Source organism: Marmota monax, unplaced genomic scaffold (assembly GCF_021218885.2).
Source record: "Marmota monax isolate L192 unplaced genomic scaffold, Marmota_monax_Labrador192_F-V1.1 WCK01_AAM20220418_F8-fsc00061, whole genome shotgun sequence".
Taxonomy (NCBI): Eukaryota; Metazoa; Chordata; class Mammalia; order Rodentia; family Sciuridae; genus Marmota; species Marmota monax.
The window spans coordinates 8,647,077-8,661,700 of NW_026695230.1; the positions used below are offsets into that span (position 1 = coordinate 8,647,077).

Genomic DNA, 14,624 nt, shown 5'->3' on the forward strand with positions numbered 1-14,624 from the left:
CAGAACAGCAGAGGCTGTTTTCCCGGTATCTAGGCTTTTAAGGAGAACACATCCCTTTTATTCAGTGAAGGATGGGTCCCCACAAAAGGACATGAAAATCTAAAATTCCAGCAGAAGTTTCCAGCCTCTCCCTGCCTGGTAGAGCCAGAAAACCCCACACTAGTGCCATGACTGTTTTGGTCCAGCAGTGTTTGATTCAGCTAGACAGAGGGTTCCTTGGTCATGCAGAAGCAGCCACAAACCCCATGCTGGGGTTTCACTCTAAGGGAGAGAGCTTGCAGTTTGTCCATTCAAGAATACTAAGGTGCTTCACCTGGACACTTTGAAAGGAAGGTGCTTTCATCTTGCTAGCTAGGGCCAAGGGAGAGAGGGCTGGGGTATGGGGTCATGGAATGAGTAAGTAGATAAAAGGACATGATTCTTGGAAAGACCCAGAAGAGGAGGTCCCTGGGAAAACTAATCTCAAACCAATGAAACTCTCAGAAGTTTCATCATCATCTAAGCCAGGCAGGACTCTGGAGCCAACCTGGGTGATTGTAATGGCTAACGTGGATAGTTTCAGACCTGGGGTCTGTGATGACTAAGGTCCAGTGACTTTAAGAAGTTAAGAATCCTAAGACATCAAAGCTGGACCAGGACCCTTAATCACCATCTAGTCTAATGAACCTTCAAATTGCATTCTTCAGAGCCCCATTGAGTCTTCTGAGAATTCAGTGGCTCCTTTATGGACTACAAGTAAAGGAGGCCAAGTAGACAAAGGACTGGATTACCCACCTCCACTTTTTTCAAAGAAGCTTTAGTTCTACCTATATATAATGTATTTAGCATCACATAAGATTTCTTTAGATGATGGGGTCCTTGAGAAAGTTTAAAAACTATTCATCTTATCCAACATTTTCATTGTTGTAGGAAAATGGAGGCCTACAGAGGGGGCAGGACCATCTCAAGGCCATACACTTCACTCCTGATCCAGGGTCCTTACTGGGAAGTGACCTCATCCAAGGTCTTGAGCCAGACAAGAGTGGGGTAGAGAGCAGCCTTGGGGCCAGAAGTGAGTTCAACTCCTGAGAGTATAGAGGAGGACAATCCTGAGCTCCTACAGGTCTGAACCTGGAGCACCAATAGGCTGATCTTAAGCACCAATTCATGGGGTCCTACTCCCAGTCCTGCATCCTAGAAACATGGCAAAGTCCTTGATCTTCACCTCCCACAGCCAACAGAGGTCAATATACCCTGTCTACACACTGAACTGGATTTGCCAAGGTGACCGAGTTCATAGAAATGGAAAATTGAATGGTCCAGAGATGATACTGCAACAAGCCAAGGTTACTGACAACTGCCCCCGGCCTATAGGCTGAATGGTCTGCATCAAACAGGCTGGAAATCAATCACACCTGGAATAATACTGAGGCCCATATTTGCTAGTCAGAGTTTCCATTAGCAAGGAATAATTTAAGCTCTCTCGTATGGTTACAGTGCAGGACTCCCTCCTACTTCTTTGAGTACCTGCTGGAAGAAACCAAAATCTCAAGTCATCTGTTGCTGAATCCTAATGTGTCTCCCAAATCCTCCTTATGAACATCAAAAAGAAGTGCCTCAGGCTCCTTCTTAGGCTGAAACAGGATCAGGTGGTATATCAGCCTTGAGCCTGTTGATCTAGAACCTCAGACTCTTAGAACTGAGACAAATCCTTCTTGAAGCAGGCAGGGCACCAGATAGTCCATAAGCAGGAGAATGACTGGCTTTTGGCACCAAAAGACACCACAGGCCACCCAGTCACTTTAGAGTCTTCCTTTTACCCCTCCTAACAGCAGCATCAACGGAAAGGCTCTCTCCAAATCACTTCACTTATTGGCTTTGATGAGTCTGAAGGTTCTTGTTACACAATGAGTAAGGAAGTGTCGACAAGTGTCTCCTAGATTTTTTTCTGTACCCTCTAATTTCTATTGGTCATTCTCAGACTTTGTAAATGTCTACTCCCCCATTTCTGTTAGACCATGAGCTCTTTGAAAACAGAGGACCAGGTCTTAGTCAATTCTAAAGCACCTTCACTAAGTGTTGGTCCTAGTACAGAAGTTCCCAATAAATGCCCAATAAATGAACGAACTCATTAGTGTACCGTTAGGATCACCCTGAGGTTGGGGGAGGGGGTGTAAATGAGTGGCCTTTGCAATACCTTCGTCCTTACCCATCTTCTGTTTTATCCCACTAATAAATGAACTATGCTGTGGAATCATAGCCATTTGACAGTCAATTAAGGTTAATATATACCACCTGGTTAACTAATGAGCTAGCTTGAGAAAATGCCCATTCATTTTTAAAATTACTTTTTTCCTGATCAACTAAGTAAATTAGTTCAAGAGCTGAACAAGCCCCCGCCCCACCCATTGTGTGCTCACAGGTCTTTGGCCTGACCCCTGGAGTGATTGTTGAAGGTCCAGCATGTACTGGATATTAGTGGGATGTGTCCATCCCTATCTACCACACTCACTCTTCCTTCCTGATCACAGGCACCCCATCTTCCCTTGAAAACCCCCCCACCCTTGGCCCTGGTTGGTTGTGAGAGCCATCAGACCAACCTTAGATAAAATGGTGCTTGTGAATCCAGGCCTGTTGCTGAGAATAAAGCCCTCCCACCACTCCAAGCCCTTCTGCACTTCTGAGTGAAATGACTTAGTGATGGATGGAAGTTGAGAGTTAGCATTCAAAGTTAGTGAGGACGTGGTGGGGATGTTAGAAGGAGAGGGTTCCAAGTCCTCAGGCACATATGGGTAACTGCTATAAATTCAGACTTTCAGAGTGACTGGAGCACACAAAGGGAGGTGGGCATGAGGAGCAGAGATTGGGGAGGCTGGTAGCCTCTATAAAAACTAATCAAGGGAGCTTAAAGTTCATTGTTAGGGCAGTGAGATTTTTAAGAAAGAGAGTAAAGTTGTCTCTCCGTGTGTGGGAGAAAAGGCAGGATGTGAAGTGATCCCTGCTTGTCATACCCATGGTGCTCCATGAAGAAGGTCAGGAGGCCAAGTCCTGAGGGCCTGAGATTTAGAACCAGCAACTCTAGTGTTCCTATCAGTTGCACCTCTCAGGGTCATCCCCACGAAGCCTCTATTATCTTGAGTCAGATTAACCTAAGATCTGGGGTCAGATAACTTGTGTTAAAATCTTGACTTCATCATTCATTGGCCATATGGCTTTGGGCCAGTTACTTTATTCCTTTGTACCTTGTTCTCTTGTCTCTAAAATGGGACTATTTTGAGCTATCATTAGACAACATTTCTAAGATGTCCCCCCACCATGTAGATATGCAGTGTATATTAATCTCTTTTCTCCAGGAGCTACTGTGTCCCTGGAAACCCATATTCCCAATGGCTTGGTGTTCACCAGAGGCTCTTCTTTGATGGCAGATCCTTGGGGAGCATAAACATTTTCTTGTCATGGCCCCTTAGCCACCTAACCCCTGGGCAGAGGCTCCACTCTCCCCATACACTCTGTTCTTAGACTTCACAGGGCACCAGGAAGTTTAGAAAATACTTTGAGGAGATAAGAAACTGTTAGATGAAAATTTAGCACCCTCCTCGCCCTCCCACCCACTCTTCAGATCATTGACTCAGGTCATGCTGGGAGGTGTCCAAGGAACTAAAATCAGGGGAATACTGACACTCACTTATTAGTAGCCCTGGAAAGATCACTTTCCTCTCTGGGCCTCATTTCCTTCTCTCAAAAAATGCTCAGAGGTTGACTGCCCTGACCTTCAGGAGCTTTCCGCCCGCATTCATCAAGTCACTAATGAATAGGAAAAAGTGTTGGATCTGCCACTCTGCCCCACACCGAAATCAAGTGAACAACCAAAGCAAATCAAGATCCCTGGGAGGTGACTGCACTCCTTCCAAGATGCCCTCAGATTGGGAGAAAGGGTATTCAGTGAAGTGGGTCACCTGACCAGGCCCTGCAAGGATACACTTAGCTAGGGCACCCAGACCTGACAGTCAGATCTCTGTCTCTGGCTTCATCAGATACAACAATGGCCCTAAGAGGGAGGTGACCATGGTCTGCATGGATGGCAGGAGCAGTATGTGCACTGACATGGCCAGATTCAAGGATGCATCAACATAGCATGATTCAGGGAGAAATCTCCATGACAGGTAACTCCCTAGAGGATGTGCTGGTTTTTTGTCAGATCTTCATACACTCTGTGCCCCTGGGAGCTGTCCCTTGCTCCAAAAGGATGTGTAGTGCAAGGGGCCACCCTGCCCAGTCCCCCCTGCATGGGGCAACTTCCTCCTAGGGCTTAGCTTTTCCCCAGCGAGTAGACCACAGCACTTCAAGGTGGGTCCTTGAGATTGGCATAGTCAGGGCCCAGGCTTATCCCAGCCCAGCCATGGAAGAGAATCACGACACTGCCTGAAGGCAATAAAAACCCGAATCCATGCTTCATCTCAGAAGTCAGCTTTTTATTTCCGGGTCCAGGGCCCGGGGAGGGGAGTTTGTTGAGCTAAAGCATCGTTGCTCTCTTTCCAGGAAATGTTGTGAGCTGCAGTGAAAGCTCGAGATGTTGCATTTTTTTTTTCAACTCAAGCATGTGTTTTTCAAAAATATCATCCTTCTCCCCCCCCCCCACTAATTTTAGAATCAGACCAAAGCCAAGCTACTGTCCTCTGTTTCTGTTGGGAAAATACTATATTTATTCGAGATGCAGAAGCGTGTCTCTGCAAACCTCCAATTGCTTCAGGAAAACAAATCTGCTTTAGACTATACAGAAACCATGATACAAAATTTATTTCATGCTCGAATCGCTTTGCATAACATTGGGCATGCAGTTTTTTACTCTGAAGTACTAAATTGCATACATCGCCAGGTTGTGCCTTGGTAAAGGTGGAGGAGGTTGCCCCTCCTGTGGTCCTGAACTTTTGGTGCTCTACATCCTGGTTTTAAAATAACACTTGGAAAATCCATACGGTGCTGATTATTTACTATGAACAATTTATTATGAAAGTTGGTCACACTGGATCTACACACCGATATGATGAGAGATTCAACCTAGACTAGCCGCTGCCAGGGGTCTTGGGGAGACGTCCGCTGGGTCACAAGCATGCCAAACAGAGAGGGAAGAAGGCAGCAGTGCGAGTTTCCACAATTCTATTTGGAGCAAAGTTCTCAGTTTCCGTGTGAGAGATGAACTATGAAGGTGAGGTCAATATGACCAATGACCGACTGACTGCCCTTTTTGGAACCTTTACTCTCGATCTTGTGTACAAAAGGGGAAGCAATTTGTTCCCCATCTCCATCCTTCCTCCCCGGTCCCCCACTCCCAGAAATGTATAGGTTTCTACTGAATGCTGTTACAGTTTGGCTCCAACAATGTGTGTAAAAGTAAAGAGCTCTGAAAGAAAATATAGGACTTTTTCGTTTTCTTTTTGTTATTGTTGTTGAGGGTAATCATACAGTTGCAGGGAGGTTGGTGGGTTTGGTTTGCTGGGTTTTCTGTTTAACTTCATGCAAGTCATGCTAAGGAACCCCTCCACCCTCCCTCCCCAAATAAAATAAAATTTTAAAAAATGAAAAGAAGGAAAAGAAATCCTCTACGGTCAGTTACCATTTGGCCGTAGGAAAAGCTACGTCCGTCCTAGCACAATGCCTGGGCCACTCGGACTCGTCCGGCAAACCTGCATGGCGTGAATTTACTCTGTCCGAGGGTGAGGAGGGGCTGCAGGTCCACCCAGATGCTTAATAGCCACCAGTGTCCTCGGCCAAGCCGCCTGGTCAAGTCACTCTCACAGCCTCTGTCGGCATATACTTAGCAATGACAGGGCTTTCTTTGCAAAGATCTGTATGTAAAGAATACAATTAACACTTGAGCTTCTCTTCTTGGCTTTCCCATCCCGCTTGGTACTTAGTTTTTAAGGAAGGAGGAGGAAAGACAGAACAGCCGCATGCAGAGGCAGGCAGGTTCTTCTCCAGCTGGCTGGTTTCCCATGCAGCGAGCCAGCCTAGCAGCCTCTTTCTCTCCCTCCTGAGGAAACCAGTGGAGTCCCTATTTCTTCTCCTACTCTGAGTCCAAACACCTGGACTCAGGAAACATCTGCAGGGCTTACGGCTCTGAATCAGCCTGAAAAAAGCAAGTCCTTGGTGGCTGTCAGGACTCCATGAGAGCTGGGGCTGGTGAACAGGGCTAGGGCACAAAGACTCTGGCTCCTAAGGCCATGTGGGCTTGGGAGACGGTAACACCTGTGGACAGTGGTTGCTGCTGGGCTCCCCAGTTGCTCCAGGGAGATGGGGCTGCTTCTGTCCCACATTCCCAGGGCTTCTGGAAAGATAGCAGGAGACTCCCTTGTCTGCTCTTTTAGGCCACATCAACTGAGCCAACATTCAAGATGAAGGAGACAGGCAGCCCAGGAGAACTTACTGGAAATGGTCTCCCTGTTTCCCCCTTACTCTCCAGGGTGGCCCCTGCTCCTAAACATTCTAGAGACTCCACCTGGTAAAAAGCCAGTTGCAAAGGGGAGCAGCAGACCCATCAATGGACAGTGCCAAGAATGGGGCCTCCCCAAGGATGGCAGCCCTCCACCATGCAGCACCATGCAGGGAGTGGTACACCGCACTGAGGTCCGAGGGACCTCAGGCAGGGCAAAGAAGCAGGGACCAGCCTAGATCAGGTGGCACAACTAAGCACTAGTGACCCAAAGGACTTTCCCTCATCTCACTGGACACTGCCTCTCCTCTTCTAGGTCTGCCTTTGATTTCAAAATCTGTTTTCTTCTCGAATCTGGTTTCAAATACTGAAGCAGTTGACAATGCCACAAGCTACACCAACTATTACCCTCAAAAATCTGACTACTTGACTGACCCTTCATTGGCATGCACCCGTGTGAGCGTGTGAGGCACTCCAAGACATGCAGAGCTGCCTAGCCAGCCTGCTGCACAGAGAAAGGCTTGCCCTGCCTTCCAGCCCAGCCATGCCTGGAGCCTTGCCCTAGAGTGCTCTGCAGCCCAACCCATCCTCTCCCCAGCCCATGCTCAAGCTCTAACAGAAGCCTGTCTCCATCATGTCAGCCTGAAGTTCTGACTGTGCAGAGAACTTGAGCAAAGGCTACCACTGGTCTCAGTCTTTGCCAACCACAAGGGGGCGCTGAGCACACCAGCAGTGGCCAATGGGCACTAGCGATGGAAGGGGCTGTACAGAGTCCTGCTTACCCACCTCCTCCTGGCAAGTTTTCTATCTGCCACTAGTAATACTCTATCTGCCACTGGCATACACCTTACCTCTGCAAGGACAATGGCCTTTATCCCCAAGCCCTGAAGCCACCTCTCTCTTCATGCCTTCCCTCCTTCTGACTTGTGGATTCTTATTAAAGGATGCCTCTTCCATAACATGGATCTTGGGTAGATAAGTTTACAGGGTCCTGGCTATGCCAGGCCCCTCTCACCATCTTCCTCAATCAAGGGAGAAGAGAGATCACTTTGCCTGTGGACCTGACCTGCCCCTGTCAAACCAACCTAGTGAAGCCGAGGCTGCTCCTGCATCCCTGGGTGCACCCTGCCTTCAGGTGCACCCATAGTCAGCCAGCCTGTGCCAATCCCCTTTCTACTACTTAGCTCAGTACTGACCCACAGCTGCCTGGGCCACAGGTTTTCTCTGCCAGCCTGACATCTCACTTGGGAGAAAGGGACTCTGACCTCCAGGGGCCAACCCTGGGGGACTCCCTCCATCCTTGCCCCCCTTACTGTGCCTGCCTGCCCCTCAGCGTCCCTTGCCCGCCGCCCTGCCCACCCACCTGCAGGAGCGCGAGGCGGGCCCGGCCGATGCATAGTGCTCCAGCTTCCTCTACATACCCTTTCTCATTCCTCCACCAGGTGGGCACGCGTACTCCCCGGTTGATAAGAGGAAGCAGGGTCCGTATCTCTCGCGGGTGCCCGAGCGCGTAAAGGGCAGGCCCTCATCGGGAGTGAGGGCCTGGTCTATGTGGGGGCAGTCTTCGTTCGCCAGCGCGGCCTTCGCCACCTCCCCATTCAGTTTGGAATCTTCAAACATATAAGCAGAAGCTATTGAGACACTGAAAACTGTTTAGTGAGGGGGGGGACAGGCCAGAGGAGGGGCATTTGACAAAGGGAAGCCCATCCGTAAGGATGGAAAAGTGGGCAGGTCATGGAGTAGGGTGCAAGGTTTGGGGAGGCCTCAGCTCGTTCAGGCAGCCCACAGGCTGCCCACCGTGCTGGGAAGGGAGAAGGGGCTCCTGGGTTTGCTCAAAGTTTGCAAAAAGATGAATTGGTGATGGGCCCCGCATGCAATGCTGGGGGCCAGGCCCAGGGCCCAAGGCAGGGCCAATGAGACAGCATGGTGCGGATGTGGTCATGGGGAGAGAGCCAGACACAGAGCTCAGGGAGAAGACAGACAGACACGCAAAAATGCTCCAATCCAAAGAGGCAGACTTCCAGACCCCCTTCTGCCACTTACCAGAGCCCAACTACCTTCCATTGACACTCAGTCAACCAGTCAGACTTCTCCCCATCCAGACCCCACCTGATTTTCTCCACTCCACCTCTGTTTGGATTCCATCTGATCACTTGGTTCATTCTGTTCTCCCATATACACACACTCTGATTTCTCCGCCACCCACCCCCCACAACTCCATATGGACTCTATTTGGTTGCTCTGATGTCCCTTCCTCTGTACAGACTAGGCCTGCTCATAGCTGTTACTCTGTCCCCACAAGGACCTAATCTGATCACTCTGTCCCCTGTACAGACTAGGTCTGGGTACATCTTCTATTCTGTCCCCATAAGGACCCAATATGGTCATTCTGACTCCCCATCCCCTGTGCAGACTAGGCTTGGTCACACATTTTACTCTGCCCTGCACTCAGATCCGATTTGACCACTCCATCTGCTTGGTCCCCATGCAGACCCACACTGACCACTCAGTCCACTCTGCTCCCCACACACACCAAGCCAGCATCGTTGCCCACAGGCTCTGGCAGGCCTGGTCAGCTCACACAGGCACAACAGGGATGTATGCATGAGGCTTGATGGTGGGACATGGATGTGGGAGGGGCTCCCATTCCTGTCTCCTCTGTCAGTGTCCCTGGCAAAGCAGAGCAAATGGATGTGTTGAAGACAACAGTGGCTGATGGACTTGGGTGGAGAAAATTCAAGTCTTGGCCTCTGTGGTCGCCTGAGAAGGAAGCTGGGAGGAGGTCAGGGAGCACATTTGCTGGGGGCAATGTGTGGCCAGAGCAAGGAACCCTGTCTCTCCCAATTCCAGGAGCAGAGTGGTGGCAGCTTGGGTTGGCCAAGGTGGCCTTTGCCCTTGCCCCATCACTTTTAGGGACTAAGCCTGTCCCATGCTGTCGGCCCTCAAAGCAGAATCTTTCTGGCCAGGTGCAGCCAACTTAAACACTGCATCTAGAGTGGAAGCCCTTTTGTGGAAGGAAACCAACATGAGCAACCATGTTAGGGGAGACTCTCTAGAAGATTAAAGAGGGGGAAAGCCGGAGACAATTTCCACCCAAGTTGACACTTTCCCATGATCCTGTTCACATCATGTAACTACACGCAGAGTGATCCTTTCCCGCGTGCACACACTTGGCGTACACGTGGGTGGGATCATCACCCGTGTACACATCATGTCACTACAAAGAGGCAGTCAGTCAAAAGAGAAATGGACCAATCAGGTTTATTCATTAAAGCAAATCCAAAAAAAAAAAAAAAAACCCATCATAATTTTGGAACTTAAAAAAGTCTCTCATACAAGATGGCAAAGCATTTCACGTACAGTGCGTTTCTTGACAAATCCCAGGGGCTTTACTCCCCAATTTACTCTGAACCAGAAAGGCCAGTTACCAAGGAAACTCTGACACCATGTGACTGGGGCTGGGGGCTGCCTAGCTCCCTGGGGCGTGTCTGCAGGCACACGTGTGTGCTCACAGACACACTAGAGGGCCTGCACTCTGGTTGGCCCTTGTCTCCCTCCCCCAGGGATCTCAGGGCAGAGGAGGGTGCTGGGCAGAAGGGAAGGAAACAGTATGAAGTGGAAGTAAATGAGGCTGTGGCAGTTGGGACCATAGTACCCTGCATGAGTTTCCCTCCAGGGGAAGGCCAGTAGGCCCTCCCAGGCAGTGGCTCCCTCTAGGAGGGGCCTGAGAGCTTGTTCTCTTTCTTGGCCATGATCTATCAATGGAAGTGACCACGGCCTGCAGTTCTTGTCCAGAAGAGCTCCCCCTCTCTGCCTCTGCCTCCACTAAGATGGTGCAGTCAGAGACTTTCCTCTAGCTCTGCCCACAAGTCCCCGTGCCCCAAGGACTCCCAAATCCCACAACTTTAAAGGGCCCAAGTTGGGGCTTATTTTCCCTGAAGGGGCAGGGGCAAGGAGCAACCACCAGGGGTCCTTGGGGGGATTCCCAGGACACTCTTGAGCCTGCTTTTTCTTTCAGCCTTGATCTTTGAGGAGGAAACTAGGACTGAGTGGCTGCTGGTTTGTCTGCAGTTCGGGATACTCTCAGAAACTGGGGCATCCTCCTTCTCCATCTCCAGTAGGGTGACAGGAAAGACCCAACTGTCTAAATCTGGGGAACCAGTGAAAAGGACCACAGATTCAAACTCAACCAAGATTCCCCACCCGCTGCCCCAGTCCATCTTTGGATGAGATGGCAGCTAGAAGCCTCGGTTCCCACCAGCTTTCCAGAGGGCTGGGGGCCCTGCCTCCTCTGGCTCAGGGCCCCCGGGCCCCTACTAGACCCACAGGCTGCAATGATGAAATGACAACATGGGCAGCGTCTCAGAGATGGTTTCCAGGCTTTGAAATGGGCTGAGATGAGCGTCCGCAAGAGGGTCATTTTTTTTTAAACTTTGGAGCAAAGAGAACTGTGTGGTGGGGCCCTCAGCAGCAGGCTGCCTTTACTGCCCGTCTCCAGGCACCGCGACGTACTTACTGTTCACACCAGCATGGGCGCCCGTGGCGCACGCAGGGCTGGGGTGGGGTGGGGGTTTCTGGGCATTTCCCTGGGTATGCCCCAAGGGATCTGCCCAGCTGGGGATTCAGGGGAAAACATCCCGGGCTAAATGGGGACAGTCTGTGAGAAAGACGTTCACGAAAACCAGCACAAGTCATGCAACAAAACGAGGAGAGAGAGAGAGAGAGAAGAGAGGGAGACATGATTAGTGGAGAGAGAGAAAGACAGAATGTGAACAACATGGAAAAGAACACCCATGCCTGGCCTTCCGAGTCAGCGTACTTCTCCACTGCTTCCCCCTTAGCCCACCTGGGGACAACAAGGACCCTATTCAGGGTCCACGCTGCCAACTCTGCTGCTGGGCCCACACAGACTTTTCAGCCCCACATCCTGCCTGGTCAACTCGGCCCCCAATCCCATCACCCTCCCTGCCCTGAGGCTAGCACCACTTCCTGGGCAGCCACTGCAGCCCACCAGGAGACAGGCGGAGGGATCAGAGATAGGGGACTTTGTACTCTGCTCTCAGGGGAGGAACCCCTCACCCAAAAATGACCCAGAGGCCTCAGTGGTCCCAGTAAGCTGAGGTAGGGGCTTCTCTGGGACCTCACTGCTGCCCTGCACACATACCACCATCCCTCTTTCCTCGCCATTCCTGCTCACCTATGATGAGACCCTGCATTCCTGAATGCAGCACCACAAAGGATCAACCCACATCACAGCAGCAGAGATGGACAAGACACATGTGAATGAACATAGCAGAACAAAGGGAGTACTCTAAGCTACCCAGAACAGGTGGTCTGGGCCCCGGCTGCCCATTTTAGTGAAAGAGGCGGCTTCTTCTGGGTCACCAGTGACCCAGGCTGGGCCTGTCTGGCCTCCCCCTATGAGGACCCACAGTCAAGTTGACAACCAGGTCCTTGACAATTCCCCAGGACAAGACTCCCAACACTGAGGCCATCAGCCATGGCTCAGAGGAGGAGGTCAGAACAAACCTGGGACATATACACAGACTGAGGTTTCAGGAGTGGCCAAGAGGTGGAGGTGAAAGGAAGGTGCAACTGCCCAGCCAGGAGGACTTGCTTCAGTCCTGGGCCCAGCCTAGGCATGAAGGTGAGAGTGGGATGCCCTCAGGGCCCACATATTGCACTTGGTCCCACAGGTCTCAGAAGTGAAACTGGAGAACCCTGGGTTTTATGGAACTATTTACTTGCCCTTGGAAAGGCCTGGATGGAGTTTGCTGCATTTCACCTGCCAAAATCCCTGGAGGGTCTGGTCTCTACCCACCACCACCACTACCTTCCTTGCCTCTGGCTTCTCCCTCATTCTCTCACAAACTCACCCCCAGCCCGTACCCATCTGGGCACACAGTTCCAAGCAGAAACAGAGGAAAATGGGAAGGGAGGCCAGGACACAGAGATGAGGCAGGACACTCCCCTAGGAGCCATATCCTACTGGTGGCACATAATCCAGGTCTCACATGCCTGGAGGGAGGTGTGTTCTGGTGAGGGATGAGACTCAGAGTGGAAACGGGGTCTCAGAGCCTGGTTGGGGGGGGGGTCTGAACATTAGGACAGCACCAACACCACCAGGTGCTTGGGAAGGAGATGGGAACACAGCAAGAGGGATCAGGTGGAGGGGGAAGGCAGGAGAGTCTAGGCATCTAGGTTCCAGAGGGCACCCAAACATCTCCTTAGCTATAGAACTATCCAAACCCCAGACTCTTGGGGTCTCAGAAACCTGAAGCCAGAGCAAAGTGTCTCCCAGGGGCAGGGCTGCCAAGGCTGGGGAAGGACTGTGGAACTCAGGGGAATCCCTCCCACAGGAGTACAGGTCTGCTGCAGCATGGGAAGGGGGCTATGTCCCTGGAAGTAGCTGGTTTGCAAGTCTGAATACACACATCCACGCTCCTGTGTGTGTGTCCTCAGCACTTGGATAATATCACCATTTGTCTAGGCATACAGAGGAATCTGGGCCTGCCTGGAGTGAAATGGAGATCCTTGACTGGCTGGTGTGCGGCTCCTAAGCTTGGATACCAGTCCTGAAAGATGGAGTGTCAGGAAGGATGCAGAGGAAGGGTTAAGTAGTGTCATGATGACACCCCTCAGGCTGAGCATGCTGGGGCCCATAGTGGAGCTGAAAGCTAGGCCAGCCCAGACCTTCCCCCAGAGCCCCAGGAACTGTCCTTGCACTGATGGTGGATCCTGTGGTGAAATGGCTAGCTAATCTGAAGCAGAGGGGTGGGGCAGGGCTTTCTATGGACAGTCATGACTTGGCTGGAAGACTTTCCCCACCCCAGGCCCCTGTTTCAGCCTCTGAGACCCCTGTCCACCCTCTGGCCCAGCCCAAGACACTAGCCATGTTCCTCTCAAGTGCTTACAGAAATCCCAGGGGAGAGGGTATGGGGGAGGGCAAAGGGGCAGAGAAGCGGGCCTTGGGAATACTGCTCTGGCTGGCCTAGCTATGGGATGAAGCCTAAACAGGATGAGGATGAGGGAGTGGGTCAGAGAGCACATGGGCAGGGAAGGAGGTCAATCACCACTGGGGGAGGCCAACTGAACCAAAGGGAAACTTCCTCATCTGGGTCTGAACTAGTCTGCAACCCCCATGCCAGACCTGGGCTTGGGGATGTCCTTCACAGACTAACCTCTCCTGTCAACCTCAACCTCGTGCTCACTCGGGTACTCCTTCTTAGCTCATTGTTGTCATTCTTCTCTGGGTCATCCAATCCTTTGAGATCCCTGTGTCCACAGAATAAGTCGATGGTATTCCATGGGTAGAGGTAGACTATGGGCTTTATATCTTCAGACCAGAGCCCCATGATCAACTTTATGTGCTATTTGCAGATTCTCATAAAACTGAGATAGTCCCATAACGAACCACTAGCCATGGAATATTAGAATATATCCCATGGTGACTAGTATTGTTTCATGGCCCCCCTCCCCCCCAGCCCCCAGTGAATTCACGGGAAAGTGGTTGTACACTGGTTGGGATGTCTAGTATATTGCTGCTGCAGTCCCTACCACCGGACATGGGAACAACCCTTGGTGGAGATTGTTGCTGGTCTGTAGCGCTTTCATCTAAGCTGCCCAGGGTGGTGGCCCCCCCTAATCCTTTGCTCACCAGCCGCTTCCATCAGGTCACCAGAAACTCCCACTGGACCATCAACCCCAACAGACACCGTGAAAGCCAGAGTCACTCCAACAGGTTCCTAAAGATAAATGCTAAACTCTAGAGTGGTGGTAGAAGATGAGTTGGTTCGGCATGCTATGGGTAAGTAAGCTTGTCACATATGGCTAGGGGCATCTCCTAAGAAGGACCTGGAGCTAGACAGCCGGAATCAGAGCAGGAATCTACTCAGCTATGGAGACGGTTCTTGTGGGGCTGAGAATCTACTGCCTTTGCAGGGATCCTCCTGCCCAGACCCCATGAACAATTTCTGCTGTCTACACAGCCTAAAGGATGCTGTGTTAAGGACCAAATCAGAAGCTACCTGGCATCTCCGAATCATACCCGCCCCCATCCTGCCCCAACACTGGGTCAGTAGCCTGAGTCTGAGACTCACGCTTGACTCCTGCGCACATGAGCAGCAGCCCCCGGGGCTCCTGCTAAGATAGTCCTCAGTAACTCCACAGGCCATGTGGTCTCTTCAGAATGTCACGAGACCAACCGCATCAACCT

At 51.1% G+C, this 14,624-nt stretch overlaps 1 protein-coding gene across 1 annotated transcript in view; it reads right to left on the minus strand.

The window, feature by feature from the left end:
* Positions 1 to 4,430: 4,430 nt before the first annotated feature.
* Positions 4,431 to 14,624, minus strand: part of Kcnc1 (potassium voltage-gated channel subfamily C member 1) — a 43,362-nt gene continuing 33,168 nt past the window's right edge. Inside the window, exons 3-4 of the mRNA XM_046438229.2 lie at positions 7,831 to 8,019; positions 4,431 to 5,825 (exon numbers count right to left, since the gene is read on the minus strand). Coding sequence (XP_046294185.1) covers positions 5,761 to 5,825; positions 7,831 to 8,019 — 254 coding nt within the window. The 3' untranslated portion in view covers positions 4,431 to 5,760. The remainder of the gene's footprint in view (positions 5,826 to 7,830; positions 8,020 to 14,624) is intronic.